Here is a 22,790-nt window from a genome sequence, read left to right on the forward strand (position 1 = left end):
CAAAATTCAATAAATTCGTATCACCCGGTCAGTAAGAAGTTGAAAGCAACTGAAGAAAAGTTATGGTGGTTGCTGTACTCTTTGTAAATAATATTCTTAGCTTTAAATGGCCAAATACCTACTCGCAAAATGTGAGTTAATTGAAGTACAAATTCAACTCTGTCACTAAAAGCTAAACTAAGTTGATCTGAAACTCTGCAGTGACGACTTTGAAGTTACAGGCTTTATGTAATTATTCTCTAGTGAAGAGTTAAAAACGATACGTATATGTACCTACATAGGCGTGATTTGACAGAACTTACAATAGGCTTTATATAACGGATGTAGGTAAGGATGTAAGTAGTTTTAGGTACGTCGATACATGCATCTACTATTGTACTCGTAAGTTCTTATTGAATCGGGCCTAAAGTATTTCATGTACTTGAAATATACCTAGGATTTTTTATTTATAAGTAAACTTTTAAGTATCAATTTGCTCAATTTTATTTGCCTGGTTTACATATAGTTAATAGTTTATACCGTTGGTGCCTAACAACGAGTTAAATGCGATATAGTACATATAATATACGTATACGTAGGCGTGATTTGACAGAATTTAATAGTTAATAGTAGTAGTATATATATATATATATATATATATATATATATATATATATATATATATATATATATATAATAAGAATATATATTGTATATATATAATTTAAAACAAATGTACTTATAATCTCTAGGTACTCTTAAAGTTCTTTTTTGAATCGGGCCTAAAGGTTGATATATATAATATACCTATAGGAAAATTACGAGTAAACTTATAAAATTACTAAGTTTATTTTATAATTTGCTCAATTTTAGTTCCTACATTTTCCCATCTAAGCACCTATGTGGTGCTCTTTATGCCGTATGGCGAGTGAAAAACTATAGATGATACATATACCTACTTAAGTATAGATATCACTTGACAGACTTTTATTTACATAAAGGGATTACTTTAATTTATACGTTCAATAAAGTTACTTTCTCAACTTTCTTCTATGTGCGATTAATTTACCTCAAAATATATGAATTAATATTTGAAATATATGATATTTTAAGGTGAATGTAGACCTTAAGATGATCATGGAAATAGGTAACAGGTTTTAATACCTACTGACTAATACCTACCTATATGAAAAATTTGCCTGTATATCTGGTTACTGTTTGCTCATCTAGCCTCAAGATCGCTGCGCTAGAGCGCAGAATAAGTAATAGGCTAGAGGGCTCAGGGCAGCCCCAGCTCGCACTGTTGAAAATCAGAAAGCGATGAGGTTTTCACCAATAAATACCTACAACATATAAGTTTATCATTGTAAGTAATTTATAATAATAAGGTGTTCAATACGGTTTATTTTTTATTGAGAATGATTTTTATATACGTATTACACATTTTGAATTTTGTACTTTAGGCGATATCAAAGACATTACTTACCTACCCAAAAAATACCTAAGAAAATTGTACTCGTACTACCTACCTGCTAAATTTGCTTATAAAGGTTCTTGTCAAAGTACCTAGCTATTAGAAAAAGAAACATGCGGTGAGTTTGTTCGTTCGGAGTAAAATATGGATTTCCTGTAGCCGTGACTTTTATGTGATGTAACGCCCGCAATGCCCGCATTGCCTTTTGCTATTGGAAATAAAGGTTTAGCCGTGGTTTAACGGCTTTAACGTGTAAAGAGCGTTTCACACTCCTGCATTGTGTCGAATAAATTAGAGTAGGTACTATTGTATGGACGCTAAAATAATTATGGAGTGTTTTAAGTGTGCATTTTAAGGTTTATGTGTAAGGTTATTTTGTACCTACATCGAAAGTGATACGAACGAGATAGTACATTTTTTATAAAGTAGACGTAAGATACAGGATTATGTTTTTAAAAATCTAAGAAGAGATATAACATTTTCAGGAACCTATATTATTTTCAAGGTTAAATATAATCACCTCCACTTTACACATGTACTGTGTAGGGCGATTCCCTTTCTTTCATGATTTTATTAGTTTGAAACGAGAAGTAATTCCCACCGTACAAGTACATGTTAGAAAAGTTCACGAAAAATTTCACAATATAATAAAGGATATTTTTCGTTGTAAGTATTAAATTTAATCTATACAAAATGGCTAGTTACATTATTCATGGCAAAACTAGTTAACTATGAATCTCTATAAATTTTATAATATAACTGACCAAATCCCGGAATTGGGTGTCTGAGTTAAGTGATGAATTAGCTATTGTGATCGAGATGCGTCGGTATGCGCGCAGCCTATCGGCCGCGGGGTCCCGGGTTCGACGCCCGGCGGCCGCGCGGGCGCAGGCTCTAGGATATGCACAGGACGTCGTCGCCATTACGAGTACGCTCCCTCCTGCATCGACAGCAAACTATAATTCTATACCCGCACAATCATAATTATTACCTATACCTAGCTATATGTAAATGGACTTAGCCTTTGGATTTTATTTTTTATACTTGCGCGTTCGCGTCAAGGGTTTTAGTCATTTTATGGATCCAAAGACCTGCACTCAAGAGCAATAAAAACGGGTCACTGTGTATGGAAATTTCAATTTGTATAATGCGACCGGGTCTCATTACTCTTGCAGTTATACTCATCTGTATAATACATAGGAATATGGTGTAGTTTTGCTCGTTTTACTAACTTTTTTCGCCTATTGTAAAATTAACAATTGATAAGCAACGTTAAGCTGTCAACATTATTAGCAATTATTAGGTATTAACCTTTATATATTTTTTCGCTACTGCGTTATGCCAAACTGGCATTTGGCATACTCGTGTTATTTTATCAGGAATTTAATGCATATCAAGTAAATTTTGCTCTCCTGGAAAATATATGGGGGTCAAATCGATAGCTTTTATAGTCCTCTTTATTTTTTATAATAATTTATTTACATATGTTAACTCGTATCATCATGGATCACGTATCAGCAGACTGTGCTAGCAACTACGACTATACCTAATACATGGTAACCGTATGTCTAGAAGATATCGATCATCGAACGATCAATTAAGCTATCTCGCGCCGCCGGCGACCACAGCACAGTTTCCGAACTGCTTTTGCGGTTTGCTGTCCATTGCCCGCATTCATCTTTTGCGCTACAATTACTTTACTTCTATATAGGTGTATCGCATTAACCGACATAATTTGAAGACAACGAGTTTACATAACGCTTGTGCGAGCGGAAAGCCTTCTTGCCTGGGCAGGGTTGTCACGCCAGTTCAACGCTCAAGTGCTACTCGGGCGCACATCGAACGAGTCCGTAGTGGTGCGCGGCTGCGCGGTTCCATGCGCAGATATCCCAGATTTGATTTCCGAACAGGACTATTATTTCTGACTGAAAACGATTTAACTAGATCACGATTGTTTTACGAGTAGGTAACGGAACTGTCGGAGTGAAGTGATTGGTTGAGACGTTACGTTTGAATGAAGTTGCGGTAAACGTGAGGTGCTGTGCTTTTACGTGAATACAAAGGTAAACATTTTTAATTAAGCTTTATATTATGACATTTATGACCAAAATACATAAGCTTAAAACTTTTTATACTTATTTCTAGGCCATAAGTATAATACAATCGTTGAAAGTCAACTACAGAAACACAGTTTTAATTTCGCATGCAAAAGACATCAACGAGCATTACCCAATGAACTGGGCGGGCGCTGAAATTGAACTATACTCGTACTCGTATTAACTTAACACATTTTAGCAAGATAACGGTTTTGTAAATTGGATAGTGTTGAGTACTGAGTCACGAGACGGTGCCTTGACGTCGGTATTCCAAAATTATACAAGTCCGTTACTTATCATGTAAGTGCAAAATGCAGCAGCATATTTACTCGTGTCAGTGTTTTCCATATTTGAAAATTTTGAACTAATGTCTTATCTGTGCCAAAATATGTATATCAATATCAATAAAATCACTGTATGTTATAATAATATACACTGTACGTTACAATAAAACCTTTCTATAATGACAGATTGCCTGCTACGTAAAATTCTACAACGAATTGTCACATTGTCAACATTTATTTTAAACTCCAAAATACATAAATAGTTGAACATAATTAAGTTGTGTAACATTTGTCCCTTAAAATGGTTAAGGGTGCGGAAAATTGGTTATTATGTCTGGTAGGTAATGCACGGCGGAGAGATGCCACACATACATAACAACAAGAACAATCATGTATATATTTAAAAGTGCTAGCATAATTTCATTTTCAGTGTACATATTTGATTTTGATTCGAATCGTTCGCTTCTCTCCAAATTTTAAGACCGGTATTGACGGTTACAAGTAAATTATACAACGGGACTTAATCGCGTATCTAAGTTTTAAGATTTACCTTCGACGTTTCGAGGACGGCGTTGTCCCCGTAGTAATTTCAATCGGGACAAGGGTTTCAAGATCTCATCCACATGGAATCCAGTCATTAGTAAATGTAAGCGTAGACGAATATCGACAGTCGATAAATCGAATATCGTTAGTTTTGTGTGTCGACAGAGTGACATCCCTAGTGCGCAAAACGTTCAAGCGGATAAACAAGACCAAGTGCGGGTAGTTCGAAAAACTCGCGCGGTTAGACGATGCTGAGCTCAACTTAAGCCAGTCTTCTCCGAGACCACGGGGACAACGCCGTCCTCGAAACGTCGGAGGTAAATCTTAAAACTTAGATACGCGATTAAGTCCCGTTGTATAATTTAATAATGTGTAAAAATCGTGAAAGTTTAAATCAGGGTTACAAGTAAATATGTAAATTGCAATGTAACTGTAACGTTATCAGATATGAAAACATTGGCATTTCTGCAACATTTTCCGAATATGGCTTTTCATTGCTAATAAACGAACTGTCAATAATAATTTCATTAATCATTATGTATTTACCTATATTACTGAATGGTGTCTGAACCGCTTAAAAGCTTCGAAAACATGAGCGATGTCAAAATGAAAAACTTGATGCGTAGTTCTGAAAACTCGTTTATCTGCATATTAAGAGTAATTTGTCACATGCGTTTTATAAAAGTTTGAGCACCAAGAACATTCCGTTAGGTTGTAATGAACAGGTTGATTAAGCACCGACGGCGATGCGTGGACCTACGTATTCAAACGTAGCTGTAAACCTTCGAATGTTAAATTCCACATGACATAGCATAGTAGATTCGTCATAGACGTCATAGTGGTGCGAATGTGAACAACATAACAGCATCACAGCAGTGTCACTTAACGGATAGAATACCAATAAGAGCTGTTAATTGTGTAATTGGAATCCAAGTACCTGCTACCTACCTCAAACTATACTTACACTAGCTATGTTAGTGAACATACAATTTTTTTGTAAAGACTTTAGAAACATAATATAAAATAGGTACCTATACTTACGCTCAGCAATAACAGTGACAACAGGCCACTTTGTGTAAGTATAAAATTTCCATGTTCAGTAATAACCGGAACAAGCTTTTGCCGTAGAATAAAATATCATTGTTTGAAATTACAAAGTTATTCCTCAACAAAATTGTAAATTGCAATTTTATTGACGAAATAAATTGATGTATCTCGATAATATTTCGTACTTACTAGGAAACAACGGGTTTTAACCGTGGTACCACGGCTTTTGTACCACAGGGGACCACGGGTAATTTCTTTTCCCCGTAGACTCACTTACCACGTACCACGGTTAAAACACCGGAAACAAGTTGTTTATATAAATTTTTGCAAATATTTCGCAGGCTCACATAAAAGCGAATCACATATTTTTGCGGCCTTAGAAGACTAACATAATAATATTATTGCAGGTGACTGTACATAAATAAATTAATATTTACACTCCAATTAAATCCCGTTTCATTAAAATAATTGGCCAGATGTCAAATCAATATGCCAAAATTGCAAGTGTAGCCACTTAGCCAGATAATAACACACAAGACATAACATCACGGTTGGTAAATGATACTATGCACGAATGCTGACATGGGAGCGGTGAGATAATGCTTATTACTCCGCATGCATTACCCGCGCCTGGGTAAGTGTGTCACCGGGGTCCCGCTAGGTGCACGCACTGCCTCCACATTATTGTCGACTTGCCGGGTACACTGTTATGGGTGTGTTCGGTGAATGTGAACATGTTTGTAATCAATGATGAGTTATGACCTAAAGTTTCGCAATATGAACTTATATTAAAGGCAGTATTTACAAAAAAAAAAAGAAATACTTTTTCACAAGCTTGGAACAGTAAAAACCGGTCATATGGATTATTTATTTATTATGCTGATTTTGATATTAAATAAACTCTTTAGGAGTATAGGGAAATTCACAGACCTAGAATTTTCGCGCTCGCGCTTGACAGACAGCTGAAGTGTGCGAAAGGGAAGCCATCAAGTATATGAACATCCCATGAGTGCGAAAGAGTCAGACTACCAATGAGAAAACGTGACCACTTTTGAGTTTGATGACGGCCGCAGACGGCCAAGAGCGTATCACGGTCATTTTTAAATTGAAAAACATACACGGATTATGACGAAAAGTATTAAATAAAGTAATTCAGTGAAGATGGTGTCTTGTAGTGTTCCGGATTTCAGTGTTACAGTGCCAAATAATCCAAGCAAATACTCATTTCAGAGGATTTATGATATTCCGAGCGAAATTTTCATAACGATATTTTGTCAAATTAACAGCGTAAAAAGTGTAAGAAGCCGGTTTATAAAGTTCATTATAAGTTTTTCTTCCTTTCTGTGCTAATATTTTATCATATTAGTCTATAATTGCAATATTTTGTGTAAAAACATAACCTGTTACTTTACGCTAGGGCTTGACAAAATGTTCATATTGCGTTGTAATTAGTCCCTTTTCGGAATTATCCGCACTTTTATAGTGTATTTTTCCTTTCAAAATGACCTTAAATCGCCTTATATAATAATTGTGAATGTGAAGTAATTTTTATACAGAGGTTACTCCACCGTCAGGATAAAAAAATAGAAGTCGTGATCCGCAATAGCGTATCTAATGCCAATTTAGTGTTTGGCTCCAGAACATGAAATTTGACGCGCACAGCACAGGTTACTCGGATGCTTTTAAGATAACAGTAAATGCGTTTACTGAGATTCATCTCAACCCGCTTTAGATGTGTTATCTTCAAATTAAGTGGTCCGCATCCCAGAAATGACATCATTATTTTTAGAAAATGGTCCATAGAGCGGTTACTTGACACTTACTCTCGTGACCACAACAGTGATTTTATAAAACATGTCTATATAATAAATAAATAAAATATTTTGTATTGACGAGTATTGCATATACATTTTTAGACACAACCTAATATTGTGCCTACAGTAGGTAACTACTGAGGTAACTGAGGTGAGGTGCAAGTTAGGCTGACCAATGACGAATATGACGATGACCATAACTATTACTTATCAGCTTATCACTAATACAAATGTGAAACAAAACTGATATCAGTACTATCGCCAAGATGAATCTGCTGCAATTTAGCTTGAATCGTTTAAAGAAACGATATGGTGTTTAAATATAATCTTTTATCTATGAAATTGTTCTTCCTATTGATAACAAACGCAGGTAAACGAATAATTGGAATGACGTCACCCCGAGGCCAGTGCACCTCACGGATCCACCCTGGCTCTTCACCGGAGGACGAGCGTGACACGAACGTCTCGGCAGCAGGAAACGCATGCATACACACGAACAACGGCTACTTCACGGTGATCTAAGATGTGTTTTAAGCATTAAAATTATGTAATTTATTTGTTTTTTATACGATGCTTGATTGAGATAATCGTTGGATCTTTCGAGGAAACGTAATAGTTAGCAACTGACGGCTAATTCTACATGCTGGTTACGTTGTTTAGATTATCCAATACCTATCAATTGGGTTATTGATATGCTATTTAAAGTTTAATCATGGTTATGTCAGACACTACACGCTTTGCAGATAAGGTATCTACTCTACGCATTGGTAGTAGAGTGATGTAAAGTTGTAGACCTTGTAGTTGTGTTACTAATGCGTAATTAATTTTGCATAAATAGATCAATGTACTTAACTATAAATATAATGACATTGATGACTGAACATAAGACGCCGAGCTCCCACGATGCATACCTACTACGAGTATGTTTTGTTGTTGAACAGCTATTAGTAATTAAAATCTGTAATGACTCACAACGAACGCGTATTCGCAATCAAAATGTTTTTTGTCATTAGCCCGCGTGTACTTAGTTAAGCAGTGATTGTCTAAGACGCCCCTATCGTACAATATTAAAGCAATTAGCTCTATTGTTGCCTGATGCCTCCACTGTCTGTATGCGTTAACGTTTTGCCTTGCGCGTCGCACGAGCATGTACCGTACTCGGCCGAATTCCGACTTTTACGTTATCTCACCCAGATTTACTAATACGCCTATTAAGGATTTAGGACATTTTAGGACTAAACAACCTGCTTCTTGACACCCGGCCAAAGAGATTTTGTAGGTATTGAGGCAAGTAGTACATCACAACAGTAGTACCTATGCATTATACAACAATGCAGTTCGAATGCAGAATGACAAAGCGGAGAGTTTCCTAAATCCGATGTTGGTACATATTAACAAGCACTGCAAGCAGTATAACTATTTTATTATATACTTACATATATTAAACTTCATCATTAGCTTTAGGATTAAAAGTTATTTATTTCTCATAAGAATACATAATATTCACTTACACGAGAATTTCTTTTTTTTTATTCAAAATAACTTATAACAAACATTTTTAAACGGGTATCGCTTAAAGGACCTGCGCCAAACACAATAAGGTCGTTGTCATAAAAAGATCATTATGTCACCATGTAAAGCTTTGCAAAATATCCAAATTGTAAAACATGCAGATACCTACGTGTACCTACACAAATATCAGATACTTATAAAAAAAACACGGTTGCACACATTTATGAGTAGTAGAGCTTAATGAGATGATTAAATGAGACCTCATTGTAACAGATTCTAGAACCTGTGGCCACATCACGTTGATAGAGTCTGTTCGGAAAGAGAAGAGTCGTGGAATGTATTGGGCCCCATACATTTCACGACTCTTCTGTTTCCACACAGACTCAATCAAATGACACATTGACAATGTCATTTAAGACAAATCATTGTTGACATGACCGTGTTAAACACCTTGTCAGTTAAATGCACATTATTTTTAATTATTTTTAGATAGAATTATACATAGGTAATTTATTTTTTGTTCGGTAAAAGAAAACAAGAAAATTATATGAAATGTTTTCTTAATTTCTATTAAAAAGTTAATTGTTGTAATGTAAAGTACCATCCCCTAAAATATCGGTAGCTAATTTGTTAGCACCTTATATACTTATAGATACCCTATCTCTTTTTATGTTAAACTATCAGAGAATAGATACTTTTATCGCATAGTCTTTCATCATACATACGCTAATTTTGATGCTGACTGTACATTATTTCACTACTAATACCCCAAGCACGACTTGTAGCATTATTATATTTATTATTCAACATTTTATTTTAATTATATGCCAAATGATGACGTTTCTCCCTTATTAATCATTCAGGAAGTTGGAACATAAATCATAAAGCGTAAAACCGACGCAAACTCGATCGATACACACTGCAGCCAATTTGCCCAAATTGGCTGCAGTGTGAATCTACATGGATCCTTGAACTGTGAACAAGTGGCGCTCGAGCCGCGCGGGCGCAGCGGCCACGTGCGCCGGAGTGGAAAGGTGACATTGACATTGGGCAGGCTGCAGCGAACCGCGCTGCAACTTGGAAACGTTGAACTTTGCGGGTTTGTTTACCAATAGGTACCGACGCAATTCTCACATACTTTTGATGACGCTATAAGACTATCCGGAACGACGCAAATATTTATCCACCTACACACAATGTTAGGTAAGTACCTAATAGGTATGGAGTATGTAGGTACATAGTACAATGTCACTATTTAAGGACGGAACATTCAAATAATTTCAAATAAACACATTTTTTGCTGTTCTACAGTGAGTATTTTGCTGTTATGGGTGAAAAATCCTTTTTAATTTCGCGGTAGTTACATGGATCATACCTAACTGTTAGTAATTACTCGAGCTTCTTGGCTTTTCTTGTTATTTTTGCTACGCTCTGCAGGGTTCTTTAAAAGCAATTGGTTAAGAGTATGCGAATCACGGAGATTTGCTCACAAAACTGGAAAGATTTAACGGTAGAATTATCGCTGATGGCTATATGGCCCGTGGAGATGAGCCATGCCTATTATTTATATTATTTTATATTTAAGGAATCGATTTTTCTGAGAGAAGCTAGTTTCGTATTAGAATGGACAGCGAGGTAGATCGCGCTCCTACATTTACATCGACCGATAATCTCAAATACCTACGATTCGGTAGTACCAATCTTTAAAATAAGAAAGCCATTAAAACTAAGCAGGCAAATCAATTAGGGCTTGCAAATATTCGAAACTTTTAGATATTCGAATATTCGACTTTTTCTGACGACGTATTCGAATATTCGAATAATTATTCGAATATTATAAAAAATAAGAAAAGGAACGAGAAATCGGTTTATTATCGTTTTATTCAATAGTTATTTGTACAACAAGAGATCAAAGTTTGATATTTCTTTGAGTGCTTATTTTGAGTCCCGTGCAAGCGAAAGATTCTATAATAGATTCACGAGCGTAGCGAGTGAATCTAATTTAGAATCTTGAGCGTAGTAAGGGACTCAAAAGCGCACGAGATGTAAATAACTTTGATCTCGTGTAGTACACAACATTTTTCACCTCAGCATTGAGAACATATTAGAGAACCCGAAAAATGTATTCCTTCTTCATCACTTACCTCTATTCACTCATGTTTTCTTAAGATATACCAACAATTAAATTTTCACCTCAGCAGCTCGAACAAGGGTACTTTGCTACTTAAAAACCGTGAGCAAAATCGCATTTTGCTCACTGAGTGAGCAAAATCGCATTTTGCTCATTTTGTCTCACTCAGTGAGCAAAATGTGATTTTGCTCACTGTTTTTAAGTAGCAAAGTACCCTTGTTCGAGCTACTGAGGTGAAAAAGCTTTTTTCACATATTGCTAAAACTAAGGATATTTGGCAGAAATCCACTTAATTTACTAGATTTTATCATCCTACTATTTATAAGATGCCCACAGTTATAAAAACAAGTAAAACGCCAAAATTAGACGTATTTAATATTTCTAGATATAACTTATTATAAATGCGTCGTTGCGTGAAATAATATAACTTTAACCATCCAAACACCTAGGTATGTAATTTATTTAAAATTTAAATTAACTTGTAATAACTCAGAGCCCTCAGAGGCCTGTAAAAAGGCCTTTAATTTCATTGTATTTTGAATCTTTATTGACTTTATTTGTTTTGGCAAGTTATTATTCCTAATGGTCGGCTAATTATATAATATTGGAATATTTAAGGGAAAAGGTTAGTTGAGTACTGGGTGGATTATTCGTCAGCTAAAGGTGCATGGTTAGATTACCAAGTTGGGCAGGTTTGGTATGATTAAATTTGAGAATTGCGATAAGTGGCAAGGTTTAGACTTCAAAAATTCGCTTAACGTACGCTTGTACTGAATAAACAGAATGACCCTTTAACTTAAAACTTACGCACCGTAAAAATAACATACTTTTTGATTTCGTTTTCTTTTAAATTGAGTTAGGTTTCACTGAATATTCACGAAGTCTATCGAGAGGAATACAGTAAAATAGTTATTTGTACAACAAGAGATCAAAGTTTGATATTTCTTCGAGTGCTTATTTTGAGTCCCGTGCAAGCGAAAGATTCTATAATAGATTCACGAGCGTAGCGAGTGAATCTAATTTAGAATCTTGAGCGTAGTAAGGGACTCAAAAGCGCACGAGATGTAAATAACTTTGATCTTGTGTAGTACACAACATTTTTCACCTCAGCAGTGAGAACATATCAGAGAACCCGAAAAATGTATTCCTTCTTCATCACTTACCTACCTCTATTCACTCATGTTTTCTTAAGATATACCAACAATTAAATTTTCACCTCAGCAGCTCGAACAAGGGTACTTTGCTGCTAAAATCGCGTTTTGCTCACTGAGTGAGCAAATTCGCATTTTGCTCATTTTGTCTCACTCAGTGAGCAAAATGCGATTTTGCTCACTGTTTTTAAGTAGCAAAGTACCCTTGTTCGAGCTGCTGAGGTGAAAATATTATTTCCTTCGTATTTGGGTACCTACCGTTCCTCATTCACTGTAAATACCCGTAAAACACACAGAAACTGTAACTACAGCGGATGACATAGATTTTTTTATAGTAATAAAAAATATTCGAATATTCGAAACCTGAGCGGCCGAATATTCGAATATCAAAACAGGTCGAATATTCGACAAATTCGAATATTCGAATATTCGAATTGCAAGCCCTAAAATCAATGCATCAAATAGCTATATATATTTGTAAGTAAAATAAATACGTTCGCTGTGCGTTGGAGTTGCTTATCTTATGCTAGTTAATCGTCTCTACAGGAATTAAATGCTATAGATAATGAATTGACAGAAGTTGGATTTAAACCAACGCTTTCCTTCTTCAGCTTTCGTGGCTGGCTAATTTGATTTGTTGTAGATAATAGCGTCATATGTCTCGGTATCTCTGGATCCCATAGTGAGTCTGTTTATAAGTACTCGTAAGCTTTTGAATGAAGGCTTAAGCTTTTACGAATCTCGACATCTTTTTAAATCCCACAAGCAATAGCGACAAGCAAATGTAACCAAGCTGCAAGCAAGATGTGACATGAAAGTAAAGCTCAAAACATGTAAACGCAAAACCTTACTGATAAGCAGCAATTATTTCCCACGGTGCTCATGGTCTATGAGTCAACTGTAACAGGTAACTGCGATGCACCGGCAAGGCCTCCAGGTGAGGCAACGTGTTCTACGTGTTAACGACGCGTAACTCGTGTTACGACCTCTGGAAACTGTTCACGTTAGATACCTATTGTAAACTGGAACATAACTTTGCTATTGTAAAGCAATTTGCTTTTATTCCTGCCGTTGTATTGTAAGAGATATTTCAAACTTCAAACTTCAAATATTTTATTGCCACAAAAAAAACTTACTAACTAATACATATAGAGCCCTGCTTAAGCTTCTGCTTAAGAGGCCGGTATCGATTTTAGTCGCAGAAATGTAAATTTGATGTATTTAGTCGATGAAATTGTACACCTTTTGTTACGTAATAGAAATAACAAGTACTATCTATTAGCACGTCTTCTTATCTTGCACTATTACAAATATTTTTTTTTAAAACAGACTCACTAAATTAGTAATGTTTTTTTTTCTGATGGACGTTTAGGTAAACGCGCGTAAAGCACCGATTTTGTCGATCTTATTTGTAAATTTCGTAAGGTTTGGACTGCTAAAAATGGTAATTTTGTATTACACATATCCTGTACTCCAACTTTTATAGACTACATTTTTGTTATATACTGGTAAGAGTTACTGGTAAGACCACCAGAAATTACTTCAAAACAAGTGACAATTTTTCGTGAAAATCGACTTAATTTCAGCATAATTTTGATACTTAAACAATTCCACGACATTTCCTGAAACTGTCCTTATACGTCATCTATATATATAAATGCACGTGTCCTGACTGATTGACTGACTGACTGACTGACTGACTGACTCATCAACGCAGAGCCGAAACTACAAACGCTAGAAAGTTGAAATTTGGACACTAGGTTGCATTTATAAAATGTATAAGAGCTAAGAAGCGATTTTGAGAAATTCAACCCCTAAGGGGGTTAAAAAGGGGATGAAAGGTTGTATGGGGTGCAAGTTTTATTTTAAGCTAGGAATTTGAAACTTTGTAAAAATGTACTATATTAAAAAACAAGAAAACTAATTTCTGCGTTTTCGAAAATTCATCCCCCAAGGTGGTGAAAAAGGGGTTGAAAGTTTGTATGGAGATCAAATATTTTTGTGAGTGTTGGACTTGAAACTTTGTATATGGGGATATTATTATAAGACGGGAAAAGCAATTTCAGCGTTTTTGAAAATTCATCCCCTAACAGGGTTAAAAAGGGGTTGAAAGTTTGAACCCATTACAAATGCTTTGAAACTTCTTAGAAAGACATAATAGCCGATGACAAAAAAAAGGAATTGCGACGTTTTAGGTAATACAACCCCTAAGGGGGTAAAAAAGGGGATGAAACTTTGTCCTCGGGTGCAAATTTTATTTTAAGCTAGGACCTTGAAACTTCGTAAAAAGGTATTAAATTAAAAAACAAGAAAACTAATTTCTGCGTTTTCGAAAATTCATCCCCCAAGGTGGTGAAAAAGGGGTTGAAAATTTGTATGGATATCAAACATTTTTTCGAACGCGGGACTTGAATCTTTGTATTTCGGGATATTATTAAAATACAGGAAAAATAATTTCAGCGTTTTGTAAAATTCATCCCCCAACAGGATTAAAAAGGGGTTGAAAGTTTTAATCCATTACAAATGCTTTGAAACTTCTTAGAAAGGCATAATAGCCGATTACAAGAAAGTAATTGCTATTTTTTGGAAATTCAACCCCTAAGGGGGATAAAAAGAGGATGAAAGTTCGTCTTAGGGTGCAAATTTTATTTTAAGCTAGGAACTTGAAACTTTGCAAAAAGGTATTAAATTAAGATATAAGAAAACTAATTTCAGCGTTTTCGAAAATTCATCCCCTAAGGTGGTGAAAAAGGGGTTGGAAGTTTGTATGGATATCAAACATTTTTTCGAACGCTCGACTTGAATCTTTCTATTTGGGGATATTATTAGAAGACAGGAAAAGTTATTTTAGCGTTTTGTAAAATTAATCCCCTAACAGGGTTAAAACAGGGGGTTGAAAGTTTGTATAGGGTTCAAATTTTATTTAAAGCTACAAACTTGAAACTTTGTAAAAATGTATTTTATCAAAAGAGAAGAAAACTAATTTCAGAGATTTTGATAATTCATCCGCCGAGGTGGTGAAAAAGGGGTTGAAAATTTGTTTGGAGGCCAAACATTTTTTTGAGTGCGGGACTTGAATCGTTGTATAAAGGCATATTATTAGAATACAAGAAAAATAATTTCAGCTTTTAAAAAATCATCCCCTAAAATGATTAAAAAGGGGTTGAAAGTTTGTATAGGGTTCAAATTTTATTTAAAGCTAGGAACTTCAAACTTCGTAAATAGGTTAGTTAGGTAGTAGGTTTTATTAAATAGAGGACATGAAAATCTTCTAAGGGGGTTTAGAGGGATTATATCGAGGATAATTTTATTCAGTTAGGGGCTTGAAACTTCGTAGGTTGTGAAAGACAAAGTCTCATGCGTTGTATAATATTAATAATTAAAAAATGATTAACCGTCCTACCGCAATCACTTGCTGCACAATGTTCTAAGCTAATGTAGAAATATATAACCACCAATATACAAATCCACGCGTACAAAGTCGCGGGCAACAGCTAGTTTTGTATAATTTACCACAATATTTTTTTAATGAATTTTTAAAAACTGCCCCTTCTCGTCATATATTGCCGGTGACGCACGCTCGGGACCTCATTATTAAAAGGCAAGATGAGAAGACGTGCTAATATAAACCAATACTTTTTAGGGTTCCGTACCCAAAGGGTAAAAACGGGACCCTATTACTAAGACTCCGCTGTCCGTCCGTCCGTCCGTCCGTCTGTCACCAGGCTGTATCTCACGAACCGTGATAGCTAGACAGTTGAAATTTTTACAGATGATGTATTACTGTTGCCGCTATAACAACAAATACTAAAAACAGAATAAAATAAAGATTTAAGTGGGGCTCCCATACAACAAACGTGATTTTTGACCGAAGTTAAGCAACGTCGGGCGGGGTCAGTACTTGGATGGGTGACCGTTTTTTTGCTTGTTATGCTCTATTTTTTGTTGATGGTGCGGAACCCTCCGTGCGCGAGTCCGACTCGCACTTGGCCGGTTTTTATTTAGATATTACGTAACAAAAGGTGTACAATTTCAACGACTAAATCTATCAATTTTACATTTTCGCTCTAAAATCGTTAACGGGCTCTTAAAATCGGGCCAGTAAGGTAGAGTCGTAAGCTTTGATACAAGAGCCGCAGTTGTATAGCCGAATATAATTATGTATTTCTAATTGGTTTCTTTATCGAAAGTTACATCTAACTTAATGCGTATTTTCTCTAACGGTACCTACTATTCACTTCATTTTAAATTCAACGTGAGTAAAGCCTAGATTTGTTTAATGATAAATAATGATAATATTAGTGAAAAGTGTAGTTTAGAGAGCCAAAAGTAGTAGACCTGATTGAAGCATTTTATACGTAGAATAAAAAGTAACCTAAGGCCCGATTTATACATAGATTAGTGTTAAGTGCGAGTTTAGTGGTATTTACCACCAATCAACATATATAAATCGGGCCTAAGGCATCTAGAGTAGATAATGGGACGTGACTCTGCTTCTACCTACATACAAAAGTAGGAAAAATGAGGAATTGACTGAGGAAGTTGAGGTCTACGTTTATCGAGAAGCGGTCGTCCACTATATTCTTAATCAAAAAGGAGACACTGATTGGAATATGATGACTAAAACATCCACTTCCCGATACAAATCAACAATTAAGTTTTGCACGCCAAATGTTTTTGCGGTTGAGAAAAAATAAGAACACGAAAATTGTATCATAACATGGGATGGTAAAAAACCTATTCATCGTTCGGTCTCTGGGCGTTTGCAACGGCTGGCCCTGAGCTGAGGTCGGGCATCGTATTGTCAATGAGTATTCAATATCTGCTCATGCCTCATCAGGCAAAAACAAAACACGGTAGATAATATATGTATGACAATAGACAAAAAGTGTTAACTGTCAGGACTTTAGACAAATGGCATAACTAGTTCATGATGTCATTGAGTAATTAACAGGTGGAGATGATATAAGGAAGTCATGTTGTCAATGCACTGATTGTGATTATGCCAATGGGGCAATGGGCATGGCAGGAAAGTACAGTTACCTGCAATAATATGTTACTCTTCGAACGCGGCAAAAATATCTAACACGATCTTATTTATAGAGCCATAAGAGCAAGTCACATATTTTTGCGGTCTTCGAAGAGTCACATATTATTGCAGGTGACTATACACTTCAATATGCATGAACATTAGGGAGTAAAATATCTGCGCGACCGAGGAGGCGAGGGACATGAAACCTAATATGTTCGATTAGTGAATTTAGCCAAAATCGATAAAGCCGTTATAGGGAACCAATTCACAAATATTGTACATTTATTTACATATTTAATAAAGTAAACGATTCGTATGATAATTAAATTTGGATAAGCGAAAATTCAAGACACTTTGAATATACGAGTACCTTTTAAGTTTTCAAGAAATAGGTATACAGGGCCGGATCTAGGGTAGAGTTAGTGGAGCGGTGGAAAATACGCTTAAAAACTTCAACGAAGGGCGCCAAAACCCGATTTCGCTCTACCCTGATCAAAGGCTTGGGCCGGCACTGTACCTAGGTAACACATAACTACAAAGCTGGTGCGATCATGAATGTTAATCATTGGCCTCTTTTTACGAGTAGGTAAGTAATAGGTGTTTTTTGCGATGTACCTAAGTGAAGGGCACAGATACTTTAGATTAGACGTTGGTAACAAACATTGGTTGGTATACCTTTAAATAAGTAGGTATGTATATACCCGTACTGGGATTTGATCCCAGGACCACTAGCTTCTCAGGTAGGGATGGCTAGGCTAGGGTATTTAGGCTTCTAAGTGCTCCAAACTTCGGTCATGTAATATAACAAATATCTCCTCGTTCTTATGGTTAAATAACACATACCTCATTTTCCAGCCTTCATCAACACAATTAAGGTATATAATGGGCACAGCTGATAGATGCACGGGTGTTTGACCGGTCAAAACGAATTGTTATATCCCATGACCCCCTAACAGTAGGCCCGGAGCCGGTTCTTATGTAAACACAAGTGTAGAAGACACGGATATAGGATTAAAAGTGTACCCGAGACTCGATCCCGTTACTCTAGCGACCGCTCCAACAAAAACTGGTATCATTAAATGAAACTTCTGTAGTATTTTTATCGGAAACTTATAAGCTCATTTGAATAACCGCACTTTAGTTCTTTGCACTAAACTGTATTAGAATATAGACGACAACAACTGAATACCACCATAAAGTTGAATGAGCAGTTAAGTAACGTAAATAATAATATATATGAAAATATGAGTCGTTAAATTAGTTATTATTATTACTCTCTAAACGTGTAGGCAGAACCACTGACTTGCCACTGACTGACAATACTGACATGAGCAGACTTATCAGAGCGTAAGCATTTTTTTATAAGATATAGTTGGTCAAACCAATTTGTCAGTAAACAATAAAAACTATACTCATCCTTTTCTTTCGAGTGCTACTACTAGTGTAAGACAAATATATTATTATGTAGTATGATTCTCTCTGTCTATGTTTAAAATGTGACAGCCCTTTGACACACTATACATACCTATATTTATTTATATTCAATGTGTAGAACTCGGTCATTAAAGTACAGGGCCTATATATTTAGGTATAAAGCTTTTATTTACGTTTAGCAATTATTCTGTATGTAGATATGCGGTAGAACGAAAATACAATGACGCTTGCTCCCTCTAACGCATAATACTTATACTTGGTCAACCAGATCTTGACAGTAGAAAAAGGCGGCAAATTTGAAAAATGTAGGCGCGACGGGATGTCGTCCCATAGAAAATTTGAATTTCGCGCCTTTTTTTACTGACAAGATTTGGTTGATCAGTGCCCTGAGTGGCCATGGTTAACTCAATGACTACAACACAAAGAGTAGTGTAAAACGTAGTGATTTAATTCTCTTTAGAGTAGTGTAACACAACAGCAACCACAAAAATATTATCTCTGATTTTTTTTCATGTATTCTTGTTTTGTATTCCGAAATTTCAACTTTTCTCCAAATCAGATCCGGTACGGAAGTGTATAGTCGTCTTAACAAAGTTTATACAATAATAAATACTGGCCGCTTAGAGGTTGTCATATATGTAAAAAAAAACTATAATCATTTTCTTCTTCCGTACTTTAATGGCATTTTTTTCAAGTTTCCTGTCAAAACCGGATAGTATCTCCAGGAATTTAAATCGGAACTTTTTTTAATTTTTTGTTTAATTTTTTTTATTAAAAAAATAATATAATGGCGGTGAAATTTCCGGCGCGGCGGGGAAAATTTACAGATTTGACTTATTTATACTTAAATTATTTCCAAGCATATTTTGCAAAGGGAAGACAAGGAATACGCGTATTTTTAATAGTCCAATCGTTGAAGTAGTTAGATCAGAATGTGTATAACTGAGGGGTTTTGTAATGGCAGAGGGTGTTTAGTTATGCAGCTCACATCGCAGCCCGTCGCTGTACATCAAGTGAACGCCCGGGGCATTATTCCTTTTCAAAAACCAATATAAATAACAATAGGATCGTAAATACGCATAATCCTAGTTTTAATATGAAGGAAACAATATGAACTATGAGTTTATGTAATGCGACTACAAGGTAAGAAAGTAGCAATCGATTTGCTCTAGCTTTTTGTACCACCATACAAAATAATAGGTATCTGGGTGAGTATCTAATACCCTAAATATTCAAATAATTTTTAACTTATATAATTTAACACACCGATGTTGATTTAATTACTAAATGTTTACTATGTATGTCCTGCCTCGCTTAAACTCATTTACGCAAAGTCAAATCGTTCCCTAGGAAGGACACGAACTACCCAACGTAGGTAAAATCCTTTTATGGATTTGTTTCACAGTTTTGCCTTCCAAAAAAAGAACTGAAAAACTCCACGAATTCCAATTTTCTCCATTTTCCCGCGTAACTCAGACCAGTTTTGTTTGAACTACTGTCAAATGTCAAATTCCTGCCAAAAATGACATGACGCCACATATTAAATATGTTTAATTACTAAACTAAATCAATACATACAGAGTTGACGCCAACGCCATCTATACGTAGGCGAAACAAGTTACTTCTCAAATTACCCCCGTAATATTAGTCTAATACCGTTCGAGAAATGGGCCCCAGTTAGACGAATTGTAAAATTACATCAGTTGACACCCCATTCATAAGTATCGGCTCAGTAGTTTTGATTTGTAGCTACAGTGAAACACACAAACATAGATTGCTAAAATAACAATAAAATAAAATACAATAAAAAACCTAAATTGTTTCAGTAGTTTGGTTTCGTTCTCAATTTCAGCAGTGGAACACCCAAAAGATACAAACTTGATACAAATATAAACCATACAGGAAAGTTGATTCCTTTTGATTCTGCCATAGTCGAGAAACGTCAGATCCGATAAATATTATTAACAGTACAATTTATTTACAGTACCGTTAAGGCTGCCAACTACCTATTGTATGTAATGTATACTAATATTGCCACCTGCTGAGTGCAGTATCGAAAACGCCTACATTCTTAAATGAGGCAACGAGTTTTTATTATCACTGATTTGGCTTTTATACCTTCGCATTGGTACTTGCAAGTGTTATTAAACTTGAGTACATTTTGTATATACGGTCGTTGGGCGGTCATGTAGGTACGTATACAGCGTTGTACTACTCACAAACTGAAGCATTGTGCGGTTGCTCATCCAATATGAAGACGACCATATATCGTTATTCATAAACGTCTGTTAAATCTAACAAGCCGTTAATCGTTTGTCCTTATCCGTCATATTGACACTTGTGTTTGTTAGAAAGAGATCTGGTAAGCTTTATGAATAAGGGAGTTATTTTTACTTCTGTTGTTACAGTTACAATGTTGTCCACTGGCGAGTAAGGAACCACAGATGTGAAGAGCACATACAGGATGCACACGATGGACACAATGGGCTACGGCCACAAGAAGTACCGGCCGCCTCTCTCGCCCACCAGCTTCTACCACCATGACATGTACTCCAGACCCACCACGCTGCGCCCACAGGTAATTTATTTTTGCTCTATTTTTCTTTCTTAACACTATTAGCGCGAGTAAGCCACGAGCGCAAATGTACGCAAACTACAAAAGTGGAATTGATTCCTATCGCAAAATTCGCAAAGCTTCATCGACTTGGTCAGCTAAAAGTAGTCGCAGACTTTACTACATATATATTATGTATAATTAATATATACTGTTTCACGTCTTTCATGCTTGAGTCGTCTCAAGTTCTTCCTTCAAGCCGCGAGTCGGAAACTTTTAGTGTTTAGAATTTTTAGGTAGGTATGTAAAGGTTTTACGGTTAATGGTAAGTGTCATCTATCTACGCGCATTTTATTAGATTATTACTAATATCTTCGTCGACACATATTTTATCTAGATTAATGTAGCTATCCATTTGATTACCTATGATAACTTGATAGGTTAAACTGTAAACAAATTAAATACGTAGATATTATCACATAGTCATTTATAAGCGATTTCGTTCAAAGATAACCGTCAAATGCGTAATAGGTACGTAGATATACGCGTATAACTGAACATTTTCCACGATGGTTGGAAGGCATTGTTCGCAAGACCTTTATTTAGGTCAGAAATAACAAAAAAAATACTGTTATATCATATTATACAAAATCTTGTACCTTTTATTGGGGTAGTTTTATTCTCGGGTATTGTTTTCATATAAATTCCTATTACCTAATACTTATGTGTAGGTATTTTTACATGCCGTACTGCAGTAGGTACAGATAAAAGAATTAACATCACCAATATCTTTACCACCCACCACCATCATGCTAACTATAAAACTTCAGTAATGTTAATTAGACTAAGTGCTGTTAGGTATATTAAATGGTCAGAATTAGTATTTTGTGCAACAGCTCTAGTAGCACGGTCGCGTTTTTATCGTTTATCACCATGCCTGTCACGTTCTAACAAGTATGTAAGTGCGAAAGTGACGGGCATGCGTCGTGATAGTCGATAAAAATGGAACCGTGCTGAGCCCGCAGGGTGGGTACATATGTACCATACATATGTATACATATGTATACATACATACATAATAAGGGTTCTTAAAATTCAATTATGTGTAGGTACCGTTAAAATTATATTTTTTCAAATACAGCAGCAAACACCTATAACGAATCGAAATGATAAATGAAATCGAAGTTAGCCTAGCCTAGAAGTTAGCATTTAAAAAATACAACAGTTGTACTGTATTGTATGAATATTCATAAGATGATGATGATGCTAAGCAGTTGTATTATGATTCTGTAGACAAGCGCCACCGCGCCCCTCGCGCCGTGTTTCAAATGAAATTGATTTATAGATATCACTAGCAGTCATTGACAAAGAGAAGTGCTGGAATAGATAAAAATTATAGGGCAACGAAAATTCACTAAGAAGAAAAGAACGCTTTGTATAGCGGTAAGCAGTCTTTATCATTTTCTCTCTGGTTTATGAATGAAGCGATCTTGGGAGCGTCCGTATAAATAGTTTAGGAATGATATCAGTTGATCGGAGCGCTTCACGCGGCTTAGGGCCGGTGGGCCGTTCCCGTTACGCGGTCAACGGTACCTGACAATGATCGTTAAAATGGTATCAAATCGTTCACTAACATCTTAATAGAGTAACAGTTGTCATATCTATAGGCGCTGGAAAATTATAAATATTAAGTGCGAATCCTTCGCGCTTTTTGGAAGGCTATTGATTAAAAGTGAGTC

The 22,790-nt window shown here is 35.7% G+C and overlaps 1 protein-coding gene across 1 annotated transcript in view; it reads left to right on the forward strand.

The window, feature by feature from the left end:
- Positions 1-3,257: 3,257 nt before the first annotated feature.
- The window catches only part of LOC134663168 (uncharacterized), a 68,973-nt gene continuing 49,440 nt past the window's right edge, over positions 3,258-22,790 (forward strand). The window contains exons 1-2 of the mRNA XM_063519524.1: positions 3,258-3,516; positions 20,906-21,075. Coding sequence (XP_063375594.1) covers positions 20,962-21,075 — 114 coding nt within the window. The 5' untranslated portion in view covers positions 3,258-3,516; positions 20,906-20,961. The remainder of the gene's footprint in view (positions 3,517-20,905; positions 21,076-22,790) is intronic.

Source organism: Cydia amplana, chromosome 4, assembly GCF_948474715.1.
Source record: "Cydia amplana chromosome 4, ilCydAmpl1.1, whole genome shotgun sequence".
NCBI lineage: Eukaryota > Metazoa > Arthropoda > Insecta > Lepidoptera > Tortricidae > Cydia > Cydia amplana.